Raw genomic sequence first — 23,105 nt, forward strand, 5'->3', positions numbered from 1 at the left:
TATCTTTTCCTGTTTTATTTTCTACTTTTTTTTTTAAAAGATTTTATTTATTAATTTGACAGAGATCACAAGCAGGCAAAGAGGCAGGCAGAGAGAGAGGAGGAAGCAGGCTCCCTGCTGAGCAGAGAGCCCGACGTGGGGCTCTATCCCAGGATTCTGGGATCATGACCGGAGCTGAAGGCAGAGGCTTTAACCCACTGAGCCACCCAGGCACCCCTATTTTCTACTTTTCTCCCAACTCATCCTTCATTCTTGTTAAGCCTTGTCTTCCTCAACACTTCTGTACAAACACTTCAGAATCTTCCTTTATCTCTGCCTTGACTTGTTTTTGTTGCCATTTCCTAATCTGGTTTATTTTCTTCTGTTTCCTTTCTAACTATTCTTAAATCCTAATGCAAGTCCTGTGTATCTTTTCTGTAAAGAATTATTATTTTAGCTTTTACCTATTTATCTCTTTAAGTGCTTTGGTATTTATTATCACTGCCATTCTTAATTAATTGCCTAATTATTTGTTCATCATTACATAACATTTAGACTATACACTTTTGAGAGAAGAGACCATGCTTTTGTACCTGTAAACTGTACATGATAATGACTAATTATTAAAATCCTTCATTGTTTTATTTTTTATTTTTATTTATTTATTTTTTAAGATTTATTTATTTATTTATTTGACAGAGAGAGAGACAGAGATCACAAGTAGGCAGAGATTCAGGAAGAGAGAGAGGGGGAAGAGGCTCCCTGCTGAACAGAGAGCCCGATGCAGGGCTTGATTCCAGGACCCTGAGATCTAGACCTGAGCCGAAGGCAGAGGCTTAACCCACTGAGCCAGCCAGGCACCCCACAATGCTTCATTTTTTTATTCAGATTTTCAAAATGGAAAGGAAAAACATTACTTCCGTTTTAATATTTCATGAGTGTTCTAATAATAAAGTCTAATGATGTGACATATTGTATTGAGTAGAACAATTTTAGTATTGTTGCTTTTCTTTTTTTCTTTTTTTTTTAAAGATTTTATTTATTTATTTGACAGATAAGAGACCAGAAGTGGGCAGAGAGGCAGGCGGTGGCGGGGAGGGGGCAGGCTCCTGCGAGCAGAGAGCCTGATGTGGGACTCGATCCCAGGACCCTGAGATCATGACCTGAGCTGAAGGCAGAGGCTTTAACCCACTGAGCCACCCAGGTGCCCCAGTATTGTTGCTTTTCTAAGTCATTTATATATAAATCTATTTGTACAGGTAGGTAGACAGATTTTTTCCCCCCTCACACTTTTTGTTTATTATAGTTTTTCACAGGTTTCCAAAAGTAACTATTATTGTTGTTTGTTTGATGAGGGTTTTTTTTTTTTAATATTTATTTATTATTTTAGAGAAAGAGAGAGAGAGCATGAGCAGGGTGAAGGGGAGAGGGAGAGAAGAGAGCGTGTCAAGCAGACTCCCTGCTGAGCCCAGAGCCATCACGGGGCAATCAGAGTTGAAACCAAGGGTCACATGCTTATCCGACTGAGCCACACAGGCGTCCCTGATGAGGATTTTTAAAATCATTATTGTAAACTTTACAGAATACTATAGACATTAAAGCATTAGCAATTAATGTAGTCAAATCAGCTTGTCTTAACAACCATGTGCGTTGTGTGGCTTACCTATTGTCATACATCTTGTAAGAAATTCATCAAAACTGTCCAACAGAATGAGTATCTCTATCAGTAAAGGATTCTTTCTTCTCTCCTAAGCTGTATAGTAGTGAAAAATAGTTTTGATTAATGGCTGAGAAAATATTTTCTGCATTTTGCTTCAGAATATTGTTTAATAGTGGCATCTGGGTGGCTTAGTCTTTTGAGTGTCTGACTTTGGCTCAAGTCGTGATCTTGGTGTCCTAGGATCAAGCCCTGCGTTGGGCTCTCTGCTCAGTGGGGAGTCTGCTTGCCTGATTCCTCTCCCTCTGTCCCTACCCTCCACTCATGCTCTCTCTCTCTCAAATAAATAGTCTTTAAAAATATATATAGATATGGGCGCCTGGGTGGCTCAGGTGGTTAAGCCGCTGCCTTCGGCTCAGGTCGTGATCTCAGGGTCCTGGGATCGAGTCCCACATCGGGCTCTCTGCTCAGCAGGGGGCCTGCTTCCCTTCCTCTCTCTGTGATCTCTTCCCTTCCTCTCTCCTACTGTGATCTCTCTCTGTCAAATAAATAAATAAAATCTTTAAAATATATATATATATAGATAGATAGATATAGTTTAATAATCCTTTTTACTTTCTGACTTTTCATTTAAATTGTTTTTCCATACGCATTTTTTAGGTTTGACCAAAGTGTACTAGCTGGATAAATTTCAAAACTGTATTAAACTTTTATCTCCTGGGGGTACCTGGGTGGCTCAGTGGGTTAAGCTTCTGCCTTCTGCTCAGGTCATGATCTCAGGGTCCTGGGATCGAGCCTTCCATCGGGCTCTGTGCTCAGTGGGGAGCCTGCTTCCCCCTTTCTCGGCCTGCCTGCTTGTGATCTCTCACTTTCTCTCTGTCAAATAAATAAATAAAATCTAAAAAAAAAAATATTAAACTTTCATCTCCTGATAGAGGTCTGGTTATATTATACTAATTCTGAATTTTTTTTTCATTGAAAACTTTATAAACTCTGTTCATTTTCTTTGTTAAAAAATGTTAATAGGTGGACTTTATGTTTCTACTTGTATTTGCAGTTGATATTTGATGAAGAAATATCTGGGCTAGAAAAATATTTGTAAGACTAGGAATTTTTATTATTATTAGGGGTAATTGGAGATAATGTATTGCTTGACATAAGATTCTCTCTTCTTCTTTTTTAAAAGATTTTATTTATTTATTTGACAGAGATCACAAGTAGGCAGGGGGAGGAGGGAAGCCACCCAGGAGCCCACAGATTGTTTCTTCTTATTATGACCTAAAGTACAGCCACAACAGTGTTTTTATTAAATATATGCTTGCAGGGTGAAATATTTAGTCTAATAAAAAGATTCCTAGTCCCATATCTCTGGTCTTGCTCCCTTTAATGGAGAAACATACATGGAATCATTTGTAGGTCTATGTGCCTTTTAGTGCAGGAGATCACAGTTAATAGATATTTCTCTATTGGTATGGAAAAAGCTTCTACTTTTGTTAAGTTTACTTACATGTTTGTGGAGAGATAATATCAGTTATTCACACTATTTACATCTTCCTTGTTTCAGGAAGAATGAAGATAGCTTACAAAATACATAAAATATAGTAGCAAGGTGGAAATTAAAATAGGAACTAAAGAATAAAGAAAAGCAAGAATGTAACCATAAAATGGAAGTAAGAAATGTATATCTTAATGAACTGTGGGTATGCACGCACACATACATATATATGTGTGCACATACACACATACTTTCCTATAATTTAAGCATTTACATTTCAAAAAGGAGAAGCCCAGTTACTAAATTCTGTGTCCACGGGTGGCTGGGGGCTCAGTGGATTAAGCCTCTGCCTTCGGCTCAGGTCATGATCTCAGGGTCCTGGGATTGAGCCCCACATTAGGCTCTCTGCTCAGCAGGGAGCCTGCCTCCCCCCTCTCTCTCTGCCTGCATCTCTGCCTACTTGTGATCTCTCTCTCTCTGTCAAATAAATTAATTAATTAATAAATATTAAAGAAAAATAAATTCTGTGTCCATTAGATAAAAGTAATTAATTTCCATGAAATAAAACCATTAACTATTTTTGGTACTAAGTTCAGACAATTTTCTCTCAGGGAAGGATCTTCTTAAAAAGAATTTTGATAGAGACGTCTGGGTGGCTCAGTTGGTTGGACGACTGCCTTCGGCTCAGGTCATGATCCTGGAGTCCCGGGATCGAGTCCCGCCACGGGCTCCCAGCTCCATGCGGAGTCTGCTTCTCCCTCTGACCTTCTCCTCGCTCATGCTCTCTCTCACTGTCTCTCTCTCAAATAAATAAATAAAATCTTTAAAAAAAAAAAAAAAGAATTTTGATAAAATGAGCAAATTCTTTTATATTATTTAAGAGATACTATCACAGTTTTCATAAGCTTTCAAAAAGATTGATGTCATACCAAAATTAATTTTAGCAAAAGAAGCCCCATAGGAAACCAGTACTTTTACGGCTGGTTTTGTGCCGATCTTTTTGGATCCAGAGGTAGGATTTTAAATATACGATGAATGGATACACAATGTGTTCTTCAAACTATCCTCCCTAAATATTATTTCTCTCAAGCAAAATTTTGATACTGATGGTGTGGTCATGAGTTTGACATTATATTCTCTAACATATTTGGAGAATATCTACTTGATAATGCTAGTTAAAAGCAGAGCAGATACACTGGTTGTAATAGATCATTAATCTGAGAGGACAATGACAGTCTCTTTTGAAAACTGATGAGTCTTTTATCTTGGACAACCACTTCATTTAATTTTTTGTACAATGAAACATATTTGCTAATAATTTTGTTATTTAATTTCTACCACATGCAGAAAATTGGAGATTCATACCGTGGCTACTGTGTAAGTGAGACCGAATTAGAAAGTGTTCTAACATTTCATAAGCAGCAAACACAGAGTGTTTGGGGGACCCGCCAATCTCCAAGTCCAGCCAAGCCAGCTACACGCTTGATGTGGAAATCTCAGTATGTCCCATATGATGGAATCCCATTTGTTAATGCAGGTACTTTTTTAAGGGAATTATTTTAAAAGGTTCAGCACTGCCATGATCCATTGTAAAAATATGGTTTTCCTAAAAATTTCCTACCAAAATGTCGTTTTTGTGAATGCCAACTAAATGTTAATTGATGAAAATGCATGTTAAACTAAAAAGAAAACTTAAATATGACCAATTATTTTATGAAATTTTATTTTGATATATTAGAATAAATAAATAATACTTCCTTAGATATTATGCTGATACATAGAAAATAAAAATATTAACAGAGCAATTTTATTATTCTAAATATGTATATCTGTTGGATTTTTTTTAATCCAGTCCAGATATTCTCACCTCCCTTGATTCGTCTTGTTGGACAAATTTGTATTCATCTTATATTTTATAGCTCATAACTCTCAAGTTACTGTGTAGAATTTGAATGCATTCTGGTGTTATACAGAATTGTAATATTAGGATTCTCAAGCATCAAATGTGTTACATATGCTAGTCAAATATTGGGCTAGTGTGTATTAAAGGGGTAGAGTTTTGTGTGTGTGTGTTTTTAAGATTTTAAGTAATCTCTACACCCAGTGTGGGGCTTCAGCTCACAACCCTGAGATAAGAGTTGCATGCTACACCGAATGAGCCAGCCAGATGCCCCTAAAGTGGTGGAGTTTCAGTTTCCAGAGGAGTTTCAGTTTCCAGAGATTCACCCTCAGGCTAGTCAAATCCCAAAAAACATGACGACAAGTGATTTATTTTAGGACTGGGGAAATACTGATTTAGCTGGAAGAGTTGCAGTCTCATCTTGGACCTCTGAGGATAAAAAAAGATATGTGGAGGAATATGAGGTACATGTAACCTTTTCTGCCCAGGTTTCATCAGTATTCTATAAAAGAAATACAACATTTTCCCCCTCCCTAGTTCTAATCCCCATGCTAACTCTCCACAGGCAGCCACTACATAAATTTGGTGTATATCTTTCCAGTCTGTATTTTTATACTTTATCACACATATTTGTATTTACAATAATGTATTTTATTGTTTTGAGTATTTTGAAATATTCATAAATGGTAAACTGTGGACATTGTTATGTAAATTTTTGCTCACCCTTATTTCTTGAAATCCATCTATAATGATGCTTACAGATCTTAATTTAACGAGTACATAACGTTCCAGCATATGACGGAACCACAATTATTTTTCTACTAATGATCATTTAGGATATTTCTAATTTTCAATATTACAAAGAATGCTATAGTCAAACAATATACAATTTCTTTTGAAAAGATGAAAATAAGTTAATAGTGCATGCATTAAAGTGGAAATGCTGAGTTGCAAAGTATGCCCATTTCATTTTTACAAGATTATCTCAAGTTGCTCTCTAAAGTGGTTGTACAAGAGCCATCCCCCAAAAACGAAATCTTGCATTTGCAACAACATAGATGAAACTAGAGGATATTACGCTAAGCGAAATAAGTCAGAGAAAGACAGTTATCATATGACCTCACTCATATGTGGAATTTCAGAAATGAAGCAGAGTATCATAGGGTAAGGGAGGGGGAAAAGAAAGCAAGACAAAATCAGAGAGGGGCGCCTGGGTGGCTCAGTGGGTTAAGCCGCTGCCTTCGGCTCAGGTCATGATCTCAGAGTCCTGGGATCGAGTCCCGCATCAGGCTCTCTGCTGAGCAGAGAGCCTGCTTCCCTCTCTCTCTCTCTGGCTGCCTCTCCGTCTACTTGTGATTTCTGTCAAATTAATAAAAAAAAAGACAAAATCAGAGAGAGAGAGACAAACCATAAGAGACTCTTGTTCATAGGAAACAAACTGAGAGTTGCTGAAACAAACGAGAGGGGTGAGGGATTGGGGTAATCGGGTGATAGACATTAAAGAAGGCACATGATATAATGAGCACTGGGTACTATATGAGACTGATCAATCACGGACTCTACCTCTGAAACTAATAACACCCTGTATTAATTAGTTGAGTTTAAATTAAAGAAAGACCACCTAGTAAAAAAATAAAAAATAAAGTGGTCGTACAGATGCAAAATCTGTTCTCTAAAATTTTTGGCCACATGTATTTCAGAATTTTTGGAATGTAATATATTACAGAATACTCAACAGCAAGTATTCTGTTGACCCTATCACATAATCGAACATAGTAATATTTTATGGTTAGTAACACTGAGAGGTACAAAGATTATAAATAGTCACATAAAGTTCAGGTCAGGTTTTGCAATTAAATGCGTTCCAAAAAATTTTGTGTTCTGAACTTCTTCAGTTTCAGAATTGTACGTGTGGAATTAGCAACCTGTACCAATTGTTACTTGTTTCAGCAATGTATGAAAATTTCCCTTTCCTTCATTTACCTTATGACACAGCATTGTCAGACTTTAAAAGTCTTTATATTCTGGAAATTTTCATATATATAAATATAGATACATATCTAAAAGTAAAGGTAACATATCTAATAGTATGTGTGTGTGTGTGTATATCTATATATGTCTGTATCTCAAAGTGAAGGTAATAATATGTAGAATCCTATGACTCTCCCTGTATCCATCATCCAGCTTCAACCACTATTAGCATATGATCATTCTAGACTCATTTATATCCCTACCCACTTTTTCATTCCTCACCTCCAAGATGATTTTATAGCAAATTCCAGATATCCAGTTGCTTTATCTATAATTACCAAAGTATATATTATATTCTAAAATAAATATCTCTAAGAGATAAGGATCTTTGTATATGTACATACATACAATGACAATCACATTATCGTAAAAGAATTAACAGTTTTTTTTTAATGTCATAAAATGTCCAATGTCACATTTCTTTACTTATCTAATAATTCTTTTCCATAGGTTTGTTCAAATTCACATCCAGACAGATTTCACAGTTTACATTTGGTTTTATCTCTTGAAATTTTTCTAAAAATCTCTCTCCTCTTTTCCCCCAGGTAGTTTATCATGTAGAGTTTTCTGTATTCTGAGTTTTGTTGATTCCATCTCTGTGCTGTAGTTCAACATGTTTTTTAAAAATCCCCTATATTTCCTGTGGACTGTTAGATCTAGAGGCTTGATTAAATGAAGATTTGATCTCCATTAAAGTATTTTGCAAGAATATATCATGGGTGTGTTCTGTACTTCTTATTGCTGCCTATGTACAACACCTTTTTGTGATGTTAAAATTCATCAGTGGATTCAGTTATTTTAGAATACTGTCAGATTTTTTATTTTTGCCAATGTGAAGAGTGTGAGATGGTATTTTCCTATTGCTTGAATTTGCATTTCCGTATTTACTAGTAAAGTTGAACATCTTTTTATTTGTTCATTTAATATCTTTTTTTTCCTTTCTGAATTGCCTATTCATAGTCTTTACCCATTTTTCTGTTTGGTCCTTTATTATTATGTTTTTTAATAAATTTTTAAAAAGATTTTGTTTATTTGGCAGAGAGAGAGATCACAAGAGGCAGAGAGGCAGACAGAGAGAGAGAGGGAAGCAGGCTCCCTGCTGAGCAGAGAGCCCAATGGAGGGCTCAATCCCCAAATCCTGGGATCATGACCTGAGCTGAAGGCAGAGGCTTTAGCCCACTGAGCCACCCAGGCACCCCTGGTTCTTTATTTTTAAAAATTATTTGTAGCTCTTTACATTCTCCATATTAATTCTTTATTATTATTATTATTATCTCTAAGTTAATATAAATTCTAAAGTTTATATTTAAAATTTCTAAGCTTTAAATTTTAAAGTCAGCTTTATCAACACTATTACTTATGATTCTTTTTTATTTTATATTTGAAAAATTTGCTGTACTAGAATAGGATATTTTACTTTTTAAAGCCATAAACTATATAGTTTTCACATACACTTATTTATATTCTACTGCTGTGTAACAAATTACCCAAAACTTGATGGCTGAAAACAAAAAACATTTATCTCGGGTTTCTGTGAGTCAGGAATCAAAGAGCAGCTTAGCAAGGTGGTTCTGCCTCAGTTTCTTTCACAAGACTGCAGTTGAGGTGTTGGCTGGAGCTGTAGTCATCTCACCATTTGGCTGGGGGAGGATCTGCTTCCAAGCTCACTCAGGTGGCTTATTCCTTGCCACATGGGCCTCTGCACAGAGCTGCCTCACTGCAGACAGTTGATTTCGCCCAGAGAGACCAATCCAAGCAAGAGCAAGAGAGTACCCAGGATGGAAGTCACAGTCTTTTTATAACCTTATATCAAAAATAACATCTCCTCACTTCAGCCATGTTCATTAGAAGTAAGTTAAGTAAGTTTCCATTGGTAAGTCAGTCAGTGTAGCCCATGCTCAAGGGGAGGGAATTAAACAAGGACGTGATTAACGTGACGTCATTTTCAGGGATCATTGGGGGCCGTCTCAGAGGCTGGTTATTACATTATTGTAGTCCCCCCTTATCCGCAGTTTCACTTTCCAAGGTTTCAGTTGCCTGTTCTCAACCACAGTCTGGAAGCAGATGATCCTCCTTCTGACGTAGTGTCAGAAGGTGAATAGTAGCCTAAGGCTATGTCCCAGTGCCTTTGTCATTCACCTCATTTCATCTCATCACATAGGCATTTTATCATCTCACATCATCACAAGAAGAAGAAGGGTGAGTACAGTACAATAAGATATTTTGAGAGAGACCCCATTCATACAGCTTTTATGACAGTATATTGTTAGAATTGTTCTATTTTATAAGTTATTGTAGTTGCTCTTTTACTGTGCCTAATTTATTAATTGAACTTTATTATAGGTATATATAGGTAGGAAAAAACATAGTTTATATAGAGTTTAGTATTGTCCATCCTTTCAGGCATTCACTGTGGGTCTTGGAACGTATCCCCCGCGGATAAGGGGGGACAACTGTATTCTAACAGTACAAATAGAAATAAGGAAAAATTATAAAAGAATATAAAAACTTTACATAACAATATTTACTAACAAATGTAGCTTTTGCTAATTTCTACTTATGGAGTGGTGAAATTTTATTATTAAAAACCATATGTATGTAAATATCAGATAACATTCAGTAACTGTGGTATTTGTAAATTTCTTTAACCATAATGTACTTTTGATAAATACTATAATCTTTTAAACTTACATGTTTATACATCTTAGTAAGACTTACTGATGTTTTCTTTCCTTAAAGTTGTGTAATTGAAAGTATAAATTTGGACATTGCCACCACTGAGTTATTTTTATTCTAGTGTCTAGAACAGATGGATATTTGAATTAATATCAATAGTTGGTTTTGGCCCACAGGGAGTAGAGCCGTGGTAATGGAGTGCCAGTATGGGCCAAGGAGAAAAGGTTTCCAGTTAAAAAAAATCAGTGAGCAGGAGAGCAGGTCTTGTCAGCTCTACAAAGCCACTTGTCCAGCCCGGTAAGCTTTATTTTCTTTAATTTTCTGTTTATTAACTATTTATTTTCTAATAACTAATGTGCACATTTTTATTGCGTTTAAACAATGCCAATAAGTGTACAGTACAGTATGTTTCCTTTTACTTCTACTCCCTATGTCCCTTTTTATTTATTTGTTTATTATTATATTCAGTTAGCCACCATATAGTACATCATTAGTTTTTGATGTAGTGTTCAACGATTCATTAGTCCTATGTCCCTTTTTAAGGCAACAGCTCTTACCAGCTTCCTGAGTAACTCTCCAAAGATATTCTGTGTATGTGCATGCATACCTATCCTCCTTTATACTCATAAATGCTGAAATCTCAGTAAAACTTATTAATATTTTCTTTCCTTAAAGTTAGGTAATAGTAGGTGCCTCATTAGCTCAGTAGGTAGCATGTCAGTCTCAAAAGTTAGGTAGTAGTATACTTTCTTTCCTGCTCTGAATTCACATTGCTTTATTTCTATTTTAAATGCCTATTGTGGTTATTTACTGCACAACTGTTTTTGCTTCACACTAGTGTGAATGTGATGACATATACCACTCTGTGCTTTGTTTTTGTTTTTGTTATTTCATTCCCAATATATCTCAAAATTGTCTCCATATCTGCACATGAAAGGACTTGTTCCTTCTTTGCATTTATTTATTTTTAAAAATTGAAATATAATTGGCATATAACATTATATTAGTTTCATGGTTCCTTCTTTTCAGGAGCCATACAATATTGCATTTATGGATGGATTGTCATTTACTGAGTTAGTCCTCTAATGATGGACATGTAAGATCTGAAAAGTATTCTTTATTATTATATACAAAGCTCCAGTTAATAACATTATACCTATTTGTATACTTGTGCAAGTACATCAGTAGAGTAAATTTGTTGAAATGAAATTGCTAGTGCAAAGGTTATATTATTTTAAATGTTTACAGGTGGTATTATGAAGACAATCGCTCTTTAGAAAGATTTTAACAATAATATTCATACCAGCAATGTATGAGATCAACATAATTAAGTTTTAGATAGACTAAGACTACAGATTGGTGATTGCTTTGGGTGAGAATGAAAAATTGGAAGCAATAAAAGATTTTTGTAATGTTCTTTCTAATTTATTTTTAGACATTGAAAGTTTTAAATTCTCAGATAAAATTTTAAAAGATACCATATAAGGGTTGGGTATAGTTAATCTTTGAAATATTTTATTTCAGTGTCACATTTTATATCACAAACCTGTACATTCTCAAGAAGTTCTTCAAATTAGTTCAGAAGAGTTTTCATAACTTTAGGTAATATTTAAACCTGACTGTGAAATAAAACTTTTAACTGCTTTTAAATATAAGCAGTATAAAACTTTAGATATAATTTGGGAGAAAACCTCTCTGTGTGAAGAAATAACTTTATTCGCTATATCATTCTACAAGTACTTTTTGAATATCAGTTGTGCCCCACAACACTTTGGGTGCCATGGGAAAGAGGGAGACTGAAAGAGGTACTAGATTTTACTTAATCATGGGAAACTTAAAATATAGTTGAGGCAGATCAGAAAACAAAAAACTGTTGGAAAAGATAATGGTATAGTATATAGTACCAAATGTGTCAGTTAGCTAACTCAGCAGAGAAGGAACATATCCATGCAAATTCATTAACAGGGAAGAAAGCACAACTTAACATGAATGCTGAAGTTTAGGTTGCTTTTGGGTAGATAAAGAGTGAGAGGGGAGATATTGTAGGTCAGGAAATTATATGAATAAAGATATGATGTGATTGTATTTTTGGTATCAGAGGAGGAAGGAACATTGAAATGATAAACTTGTCTGAAAAAAGCAATTTTACATTTGAAGTAATTGAAAGTTAGATTAGGTAAATAAGCTAGAATCATATGGGATGTCTTGACTGCTGCCAAGAAATTTGTACTCAATTAAAGAGCAGGTAGATTCTTCAACAGAGAAGTACAAATGTGAAGAATTATTGTAGTATTAATATATCAAGTAGATTTAAGGAACGGGACCAAGAGGCCCAGAAGGAGGCTATTAAATTAATCTAGGCATGAGGTTTTTGTTTATGTTTAAGGTCTAATTATCATTTATTTTTACAAGTAGCAAAGTTCCTCCCTTTTTTCCTGGCTTATTGTATATGAATATAAAAAAGTATTGATTTCACACTGCCTCCCACTCCAACAGAATGGGGTAACGGAAGTTGTGAGTTGAAAGTAGCCTCCTAACACCAAGGTGATTTCCTCTTTACCTGGGACTTGAACTCTGGTGCTCTCATCAGTTATCCTCTTACCATTTTCTTTTCAGTTTATGAAAATCAATGAGTTTATGAGCATCCTTCCCAGTAGACGGGACTGCAAATTCTTTGGGAAGTCAGTAACTCATGGAAGACAGGGTTGCACTGTCACTTTACGATTTGTGGAACGGAAGGCTGAAGAATCAATTCATACCATTTTCCAAGAATAAGCTCATATTCTATACAGGGATGTGGAGAATCATCAGTACAATGAAACAATGGTTGAATAAAGTTGTGAGTGATGAAATCAGAACTCTTGAACAGTAGAAAGACTTCACTGAGGGCTTTACATTTCAGAGAACTGTTCATTGCTATCCAGTACATATCCCATGGGGCACTCCAGTTAAGTTTAGGAAATACACCTCCCCATACACAGGAGTTGGTAGCTTCTTGACCTTTAGTGGTGACTTTGGGAAATCCTGGTGCCATAAGGGTATCTGTGTTCTCATCATCCGACCACTGTATTTCTTCTGCCTTATTATCACTGTTTGGCTAAGAACTTGTTGGCGGATCTTCTCTTCCTGAAACCACCAGAGTTCCATCATCAAGTAAATAACCCTTCACATTCTGAGGAGTGGAAGAATGACACGTAAGGGTAAGGCTTCCGAACAGCGGCCGCCACACAGAGAACCGACAGTGCGGCACATGGTCCTCCTTGATTCTCCAGCTGCCGCAGCTGCTGCCCGTCCCCTCCCAGAGCCCCCGGCACGAGTGTTTTATGGCTTCCAGGAAAATTGGGAAGAGGCAAATACAGAAACAAAAGTTAATATCCATAAATATTCAGATATTTTTCCTGATGTCTTGATTATTGTTAATTTGCTACATATTGCGCACTGAGAATATGGCTTATTTTTCAACATAATCCGCTGAATGCTCTCTCTAGTTTAATTGATTTTTCTCTAAACTTCAGTGCATAAACTTCCACTTGGTAAATTTGATTTTCTTGATATTATAATGAAAGAAATTCTTCTTTTACTTACAAACAGGATTTACATTAAAAAGGTACAGAAGTTTCCTGAATATAGAGTTCCTACAGACCCCAAAATTGATAGGAAAATAATCCGAATGGAGCAGGAAAAAGCCTTTAACATGTTAAAGAAGAACTTGGTAGATGCTGGCGGTGTTCTTAGGTATGACATTTATATTATTATTTTTACAAATTTATTAGCTCCATTTACAAGGTATTTTTAAGAGAAATTATAAGTATGTCTTCTAATTATTTCATTAAGAATGGTTTTTATAAGGGCGGTGTCTCATTAGCAATTCCCTAAGTATTAAAATTTGCCACAGTGCAAGCCATTGAGTTTATCAACCACATGTTCTGATAATGCTTACCAAAGACTTACGAATACCAAATGGAAATTTTTCCCAAAATGACAAATATGTCTTTAGCAACACATATAGTTATATATTTCATACTTTGTTTCTGATATTTCTTAGGAGCCAAACTTATAGTCACCTATTTATATATTTTTTTAAACCCATCTTTGATTACCTAAGTAGCCAGAAATTAATTTTAAGCCCTACATAAAATTGCATTTTATATACTTTTTATGCTTCACAGTTTACATAGGAAGAATGTTGGCTGGCTTTCTTACTTTTCTTTATGTGTTCGTCCACAGGAAGAATTTACAGTAGTACAATGGGATTAAGTGCAATATAGTTTTTGTAAAAACAAAATAAACCAAAAAAACACTTTTGGATATGGACACCTGGGTAGCTTGGTTGATTGGGTGTTCCAACCCTTGGTTTCAGCTCAGGTCATGATTTTGGAGTTGTGGGATCAAGCCATGTCAGACTCCATGCTCAGTGGGGAGTTTGCTCTTCTCTCACTGCCCATCCCCAGGGTTGTGGGCCCACTTTCTCTCTCTCTCATAGACAAATCTTTAAAAAAATAAATACATAAGTATGTAAAATGAACCTTTGGATATATGAAAAATGAGTAGCCAATAATTAGATCATTCAGTTTGGAGAACATTGCATATAATTTTTTTTGCCAATTTTAAATACAGTTTTATTTAAGACATTGCATTTTCCATTTAACAATACAGTGCTTATAAAGTGCAATGTTTATTTCCTTTCGTGTGCACATATTCCATATTCAGGTATCAAGAATACCCAGTTTTTTGCTATAGCAGCTCAACTCTACAGCTGCTATGGAATTTGCTATAAGTTTGGGTCCTTTGAATATTGTGTGTGGAACAATGCTAGACCTATTTATTCTCAGGTTGCTTTAATCAGCCTCTTCAGTGGTGGGCCCAGAGGAGGCACCACCAGAGGGAGGAGCTCCACCACCAAGGAAGCCTCCAGGCACTCCTCCTGGCATGCGCCCTACACTCTGGTACAGCTTGGTGATGATGGGATTGCAGACTTTCTCCAGCTCTTTCTGTTCGTGTTCAAATTCTTCCTTCTTGGCAGTCTGGTTCTTATCAAGCCGGTTGATGATTCCATTGCACTTGTCAAGAATCTTCTGTTTGTCTTCATCATTTATCTTGCCCTGAAGTTTTTCATCTTCAACAGTTGCTTTCATGTTGAATGTGTAAGACTCAAGTGAATTCTTGGAAGACACCTTGTCCCGCTGTTTCTCATCTTCAGCTTTGTACTTCTCAGCTTCCTGGACCATGCGCTCAATATCTTCCTTGCTCAAGCCACCCTTGTCATTAGTGATGGTAATCTTGTTCTCTTTGAGGATACCATTAGCATCAATATCAAAAGTGACCTCAATCAGTGGGACACCATGAGGGGCAGGAGGTATGCCTGTGAGTTCAAACTTTGCAAATAGGTTGTTGTCCTTGGTCATGGCATGCTCTACCTTCATACACCTGAATAAGCATACCAGGCTGGTTGTCGGAGTAGGTAGTGAAGATCTGTGTCTGTTTGGTAGAAATGGTAGTATGATGCTTAATGAGAACAGTCATGACTCGTCCAGCAGTTTCTATGCCAAGAGAAAGTGGAATGACATCCAATAACAGCAAACCTTGAACATTTCCAGGTTTGTCTCCAGAAAGGATGGCTGCCTGGACAGCTGCACCATAAGCAACAGCCTCGTCAGGGTTGATGCTCTTATTCAGTTCTTTTCCACTGAAGAAATCTTGGAGAAGTTTCTGAATCTTGGGGATATGGGTAGAAACACCCACCAGGACAGTATCGTGGATCTGAGACTTGTGTAACTTGGCATCCTGAAGGGCTTTCTATACAGGGTCCAGGGTGCCACAGAACAGGTCAGCATTTAATTCTTCAAACCCAGCATGAGTGATAGAAGTATAGAAGTTGATTCCTTCATACAGAGAATCAATCTCAATACTGGCCTGGGTGCTGAAAGAAAGTGTACGCTTAGCACGTTCACAAGCAGTACAGAGATGACGAACTTCCCCTTTGTTTTCACTGATATCTTTCTTATGTTTGCGCTTGAACTCTGCAATAAAATGGTTGACCATTCAGTTGTCAAAGTCTTCTCCACCTAAGAAGTGGTGGGTGTCTCCAGCTGTGCACTTAACCTGAAAGATCCCATCTTCTGTAGTAAGGATTGGCACATCAAAAGTGTCATCTCCTAAGTCAAAGATCAGCACATTCCATTCAGCTCTAACTCTTTTGTCTAAGCCATAAGCAATAGCTTCAGCAGTTGGCTCATTGATGATTCAAAGTATATTGAGACCAGCAATAGTTCCAGTACCTTTGGTAGCCTGACGCTGAGAATCATTGAAGTACACAGGTACTGTGACAACTGCATTGGTAACCGTCTTCTCAAGATAAGCCTCTGTGATTTCCTTCATTTTCGTCAAAACCATAGAAGACACCTCCTCTGAATAGAAGCTTTTTGTCTCTCCCTTGTATTCTATTTGGACCTTGGGCCTGTCAGCATCATTCACCACCATGAAAGGCCAATGCTTCATATCAGATTGGACAACAGCATCATCAAATCTCTGTCTAATCAGGCATTTGGCTTCAAAATCTGTGCTGGTGGGGTTCATCACAACTTGATTCTTTGCAGCATCACCGATCAATCATTCAGTGTCCATGAAGGTGACATAACTTGGGGTGGTTCGGTTTTCCTGATCACTGGCCATTATTTCCACTTTCCCATGCTGGAAGACACCCACGCAGGAGTAGGTGGTGCCAAAATCGATGCCGACTGACATGGTTGCTTCTGTGTAGGCCTGGCTCAGCTTGAGAAGAACACAGCAATCCAAAGATCTAGCCCCACATTCAATGAGGGGGAGAACATTGCATATAATTTTTAAATAGCCTCCATTTTACGCAGTATCAGTCATTGCAAGCACTTTGTACAAAAGTATCAATTAAAACAGTATCCTACCAGATCATTTTCCTAGCATCTGTTCTTTTGTACTGCAATATGAAAGACCTATATTCATCTTCTAGTTGATCCTCTTGCTCATTGGAGCAATAAGAGCTGTGTGCAGTAGAGGGGCTGTGGAGCAATAGAGGTAGTATATTGAGCTCCTGTTAGGGAAGATTCTCCCACTGAGCTCAGCCTTGGTAGACTCTGAATTATAGCCACCTTTTGTTTGGAAGGATTATAGGTGGAACATAGAAGTTATAATTTGGGGACAAAATCATAGAAGAATGGGAAAATACACAGTTTAGAAGATGATGACTTTAAAAGTCTCATTATTTTGAGGTAAATTTAATTAGCATGAAATTTAAAATGCCATTTTCATATATACTGAACTCCTATACCCTCCTTAACTAAAGGGCCATAGTGAAAATCCATAAGGTTTTATGAAGATTTTTATTTAATTGGATAGAAAGCCAACTTAGAAGAGTCAAGCAGGGGCGTGGGGGTGCTTGGGTGGCTCAGTTGGTTGGTCCAGCTCAGGATGTTGAGATGAGCCCCAAATTAGACTCCATGCTCGGTACAGAGTCTGCTTGAGATTCTCTGCCTCGCCTGCCCTTTCCACTCTCCTTCTGCTCCTTCTTGCCCCCATGTGTGCATGTGCTCTCTCTTTCTCTCTCTCAAATAAATAAATATTTCTAAAAAGAAGAAGACTAGAACATTTTAAATTTTGTTTATATCTATTCTTTTTATTTTTATTTTTTTCAAATATTTTATTTGTTTATTTGACAGAGACAGCGAGAGAGGGAACACAAATAGGGGGCATGGGAGAGGGAGAAGCAGGCTCCCCACTGAGCAGAGAGCCCGATGCGGGGCTCGATCCCAGGACCCTGAGATCATGACCTGAGCTGAAGGCAGAGGCTTAACCTGAGCCACCCAGGTGCCCTGATATCTATTATTTTAAAAATTTAGTTACATTTACTTAGTATGATATACAGTCTTTTCTTAAAAGATTATTCTTTTTCTTGTTGAGTTTTAATATAAATAACTATGATTCTTGCCTTCATCTAGTAACATAATTTTAAATATTTCTTATCAGGTGGTATGTACAGTTACCTACAAAGCAAGCCCATCAGTACCATGAATTAGAGACTTCCTGCCTCCCTTTGCCACCTTCCCCTTTTCCTGTGTCTTCTCTTGAAGAAGAGGAAACTGCAATTAGGGATGAGAACTGTGCATTACCCTCACGTCTACATCCCCAAGTAGCACACAAGATTCAAGAATTAGTGTCACAGGGAATAGAACAAGTATATACAGTAAGGAAACAGCTAAGGTACAGTAAAATTATTCTTTTACATTTTTCATTATTGTTTGTTGGTTTAAATAACGTATTTATCATCATAGACATTTTCCAAGATATGTGGTGTCAGAATAGTTAAGGAATATAATTTATTAATTCATTAAAATAATCTTATTTATGAACTGATCATTTTCTAGCAGATACTTGGCAAGCTGTGAGTAATGATTCAGCTTAATCATTTGAAATATTCCATATTCAAATTTAGCAAATTGGACTATTTCTGAATTATGTATAAATTGAATTACATAATAAATGCTATTAGAGGAAAAAAAAGCCTTTGTAGAGCCAAAAATTTTAAAACCTAGACCAGGATACTTACTTAAGCTATTTGAAATGCAGTGAAACTGTATTGTAACAAAAGAACATGGATAGTTCTTTGTATGATGGAAGTTTAAATGTAGCACTCTGGTCCAGTGTTACCGATTCTCAGGATACAATACTCATGATCGCATTTATTCTTGCAACTACATAAAGTGGGTGTATTTACCTCCATCCCGCACATAAGAAAGCAGGTACTACAAGTGGTTAAATAACTGGCTCGAGTGATAGAGGCAGAACTGAAATCTAGATCTAATGCTACAGCCTGTGCTCTTTTACTGTGATTTCTGGTACTTAACTGGCATTACTCCTACTGGTTATTATGTAGTCCAATCTGAATAACAACGAATATATTTCCTAGGATTATGTCTTAGTTAATACATGATTTTCCCAATTAGCAGTTTTCTCAGACCTCTTACATTCATTTTCATTGGGGCATTGTTAGAACAGAGCCAAGATTTGGTAAAGTCGTACATTATTTACTAAACTTAACCCTTAAGAACAGAGGTGTAATTCAGCTCTACAGTATGATCTATAGAATGTAATGCATAAACCATATAAATATTGGACTTTATAATTTTTTATATATTGATGTGTCAATGCCACCTTCTATTTCTATATTTCTCTTTTGTCTACTTAAATTCAATCAGGTCATATTTCATATTGTGATGTCTTTTGGCAGCAGAGTAACATGATGTTTATACAGTAAGCTGGGTGTAGGCCCAGGCTCTCATGCTTTCTGGCTAGATGTATAACTTTGGCAAATTATTTAACTTCAACAGCCCTTCGTTCCCTTATCTGTAAAGTGTGAATGATAATTGCACTTATCTCACAGGATTATAGTCAGCATTAAAGGAGATCCTTGATGTGAAATGTTCAGTATACTGCCTGACATAGCATTCAAAACATATTATGCTTAAACTGACAATAATGATTCCTATAAAAATGTCCAAGCTTACTCTAGATATAGAGGTATTTAATCAATGAAAGTATTATATTGCTTTAATCTGTATGATTTATTTGATTTAATATGCAGAAAAAATTAAGGGGAAAAATATAAATTATAAAGCTGTAAACATAATTTACAGAATTTTATGCTAAAAAAGAACTATTTTCTCCTTTGATCTGAAGTGTATTACTAGGCTGTTTATGTTTTTATTCTGTTTTATGCTCTCCACAGAAAATTTGTAGAAAGAGAACTATTTAAACCTGATGAAGTACCTGAGAGACATAATTTATCCTTTTTTCCAACTGTAAATGATATTAAAAATCACATCCATGAGGTACAGAAATCCTTGAGAAATGGAGATAATGTGTATAACTCAGAGATTATTCCAGCAACGGTAGGATTACAATTGTAATTCTTTGTTTTATTATAGAATCTTTCTCATCTTCTCTTACTATTTGGCCTAATGGGGTTGTTGTTATTAGGCCATATAAATAACTGTAGCCATATAAACATAAACATGTTTATATAAACATATAATCATAAACATATAAAAATAGTAGTTTTGGGGTGCCTTGGTGGCGCAGTTTATAAAGCATCCAGCTCTTGGTTTTAGCTCAGCTCTGATCTCAGGGTGACGCGATCGAGCCCCGCGTCAGGCTCCATTCTCAGTGCGCAGTCTGCTTGAGTTTCTCTCTCCCTCTTCTTGTGCCATTCCCACCCTGAGCTCTCTCTCTCACTGAAATAAATCTTTTTCTTTAAGATATTATTTATTTATTTGACAGAGTGAGAATGCGCACAAGCAAGGGGAGCAGCAGGCAGAGGGAGAGGGAGAAGCACACTCCCCACTGAGCAAGGAGCACAATTCGATCCCAGGACCCTAGCCAAAGGCAGCTGCTTAACCGACTGAGCCACTGAGTCACCCCTGAAATAAATAAATCTTTTTTTTAAAAAAAGGAGGGGCACCTGGATGGCTCAGTCAGTTAGGCATTTGCTTTCAGGTTGGGTCATGATTCTAGGGTCCTGTAATCAAGCCCTGTGTCAAGCTTCTTGCATAGCAGAGAGTCTGCTTCTATTCTCCCTCTGCCCCTGCTCCTTGTGCTCTCTCTCTATCAAATAAATAAATAAAATCTTTTTTTTTTTAAGAAAAAATAGTCGTTTTTTTTTTTAATTTTTTTAAAGATTTATTTTATTTTATTTATTTATTCGACAAAGAGAGAGATCACAAGCAGGCAGAGAGAGAGGGGAGCAGACTCCCTGCTGAGCCAAGAGCCTGATGTGGGGCTTGATCCCAAGACCCTGAGATCATGACCTGAGCCGAAGGCAGAGACTCAACCCCTGAGACACCCAGGTGCCCCTAAAAAATAAAATCTTTGAATTAAAAAAAAAAAAAATAGACAAGTTTCAGTAGAATAGTTCAGACTTGAATACACAAAGGGATGGTGTTCATTCTATATGCCGTCTATGGACATCAATTTTATCTCATTCTGTGAAACTCTAATTTCCCCCAGAATATTGGTCAGTTCTGTGAAAATTTTGCTTACTCTGAAGAGTATAATGTAATTATATAAAAACTACTAATTATAATACAGGAAGTAATTATAGCATTAAAACCTTTGTAATGGGGCACCTGGGTGGCTCAGTCAGTTAAGGGTCCCAACTCTTGACTTCAGTTCAGGTCATGACTTTCTGCCTCTCCCTCTCCCCAGTGCTTACATGTGCTCCCTCTTGCTCTCTAAAATAAATAAATAAATCTTTCAAAAAAAAAAAAAAAATCTCAGTAGCAACACCCTTTGCTTCTCAAGTTTTTACTATTATGTCTTCTTACCTAAATAGATTCAGATTATAAGCTAGTGCTACTATTCTTTTCCATCCCAGACTCTCTTAATTATTCACTATCCAAAGTTCGGGAAGTAAAATGGATTTGGTTAGCAATAATCTTTGCCATCTGTACTTGCTATCCAAATTCTTGCTATCTGAACTTGGGAATAATATTGTATTTAGATAGTGAAGTATACTTATGTTTTGAGAATGTAAACAAATGAAGAGTGTAATTACTGAATAAAACACAGTTACGCTATCACTGAATAAAATATGATAGTTGTATTGATATTTTAAAGCATTTTTTAATATAAATGCTTTATTGTTTTTACTGAAATATACGTTCCCATTCCAGCTTCAGTGGACTGCAGATAATGGGCATATTCTCAGAGAGACTGTGACAGTTACATTTGCAGAAGGTAGGTTATTTTGAGTATCTTTAAATAAAATCAGTATTAAAACTGGAAGACACTGAAGATATTATCTCATCTAATCAAAATTTTTTCATGGATAAAGAAACCATGGCCCAAAGAGACAGGAACAACTATGTTAGGATTTGTCAAAATAATTCTAGCTGTTTAAACGTATATACTTACATGTTACTCACATATACTTCCTTATAAATGTTATTTAGCTGTAAAAAAGGATGACACGTTCCCTTTTATAATGACATGGATGGACCTAGAGAGTACTGTGCTAAGTAAAATAAATCAAACTTCTAATGAGAAAGACAAATACCATATGATTTCACTCATATGCGGACTCTGATGAACAAAACACGTGAATAAACAAGAAGCAGAATCAGACTTATAAATACAGAGAACTAGCTGATGGTTGCCGAAGGGGAGAGGTGGTGTGGGATGGGCAAAATGGGTGAAAGGGAGTAGGAGAAGGCTTCCAGTTATGGAATGAATAAGTCACAGGAATGAAAGGCGTAGGTCACCTGGGTGGCTCAGTTGGCTTAGAAACCGTTTTGGCTTCATTTCAGATCATGACCTCACGGTCATGAGATTGAGCTCTCCATGCTCAGTGGGGAGTCTGCCTGAAGATTCTCTCTCCCTTCCCTCTCCTCTCAAATAATTTTTTTTTTTTTTAAGGCACAACATAGGGAATATAGTCAGTGATACACAATCACAATGTTTGGTGACAGTTTTGGTAGGTATACTTGTGGTGAGCATGGCATAAGATATAGGGAAGTTGAATCACTGTTACACACCTGGAACTAATGTAACATCGTGTGTCAACTGTATGCAAACAAAAGTAAAAAATAAGGGGTACCTGGCTGGCTTAGTTGGAAGAGCATATGACTCTTGATGTTGGGTTTGTGAGTTCAGGTCCCACAGTGGGTGTAGATCTAGACTACCAAAAATAAATAAATAAACCAAAAAAAATTTCTTCATATAATCAGCTTTTGTGCTTTATGTTTAAATTTTGAGGTTGATACTAATACAGATCACTATAAAGCTAGGCTAATTCCAGTAATAATATCCTTAAGATACCTTGATCAGGAAATTTTATCCATTTTACATGGTTTGCTTTTTCTCATATGCTGTTTCTCCTATGTTATCTTACTATTCCAAGCTGTCCTTGTGTGAGAATAGTGACAGAGACATGTAACTTAATCTAGGGAGTAGGGAAATAACGCTTGAGAAAGTGGCTTTTAAACCGAGAACTGCAGAATGGATAGGAATTTGTCGATCCAAAGAATACCATGTTTGAAAGCTAAGCAACAAAGAGCTTGTCATGTTCAAGGAACTTAAGAAAGTTGGTGTGGTTTTAAGCATAGACAGTGCTTGGAGATAAAACTAGATATGCAGAATGGGCTTAGGAGGCCCTTTGAGCTGTCCAAATGAAAGGTGTGATAGTGATTTAGTCTCCATTTAGTGGCATTTATACTAGAATTGGACAGATTTTAATTGTTTTCAAAGGTTTTGGTTATTGATTGAATAGGTGTGGGGGGTAAAAGAATAGGAATGATCTGGGATGACTCCTGAGTTTCTTCCATGAGCAACTGATGGGTAGT

At 36.5% G+C, this 23,105-nt stretch overlaps 1 protein-coding gene and 2 pseudogenes across 7 annotated transcripts in view; 1 reads left to right on the forward strand and 2 right to left on the reverse strand.

Moving 5' to 3' along the window:
- Positions 1 to 23,105, forward strand: part of CARF (calcium responsive transcription factor) — a 76,696-nt gene that overhangs the window by 33,299 nt on the left and 20,292 nt on the right. For all 7 annotated transcript variants that reach the window (XR_004288471.1, XR_004288470.1, XR_004288469.1 and 4 more), the window contains exons 8-13: positions 4,479 to 4,668; positions 9,915 to 10,035; positions 13,330 to 13,473; positions 17,737 to 17,970; positions 19,496 to 19,658; positions 21,438 to 21,501. Coding sequence is in view for 4 of the 7 variants with exons in the window: in XM_032354472.1 (XP_032210363.1) it covers positions 4,479 to 4,668; positions 9,915 to 10,035; positions 13,330 to 13,473; positions 17,737 to 17,970; positions 19,496 to 19,658; positions 21,438 to 21,501 (916 nt within the window). In the remaining 3 variants the exon portion in view is untranslated. The remainder of the gene's footprint in view (positions 1 to 4,478; positions 4,669 to 9,914; positions 10,036 to 13,329; positions 13,474 to 17,736; positions 17,971 to 19,495; positions 19,659 to 21,437; positions 21,502 to 23,105) is intronic.
- On the reverse strand, positions 12,452 to 13,117 carry LOC116597491 (annotated as a pseudogene).
- Positions 14,562 to 16,460, reverse strand: LOC116597155 (annotated as a pseudogene).

This window comes from Mustela erminea, chromosome 8 (assembly GCF_009829155.1).
Source record: "Mustela erminea isolate mMusErm1 chromosome 8, mMusErm1.Pri, whole genome shotgun sequence".
Classification (NCBI taxonomy): domain Eukaryota; kingdom Metazoa; phylum Chordata; class Mammalia; order Carnivora; family Mustelidae; genus Mustela; species Mustela erminea.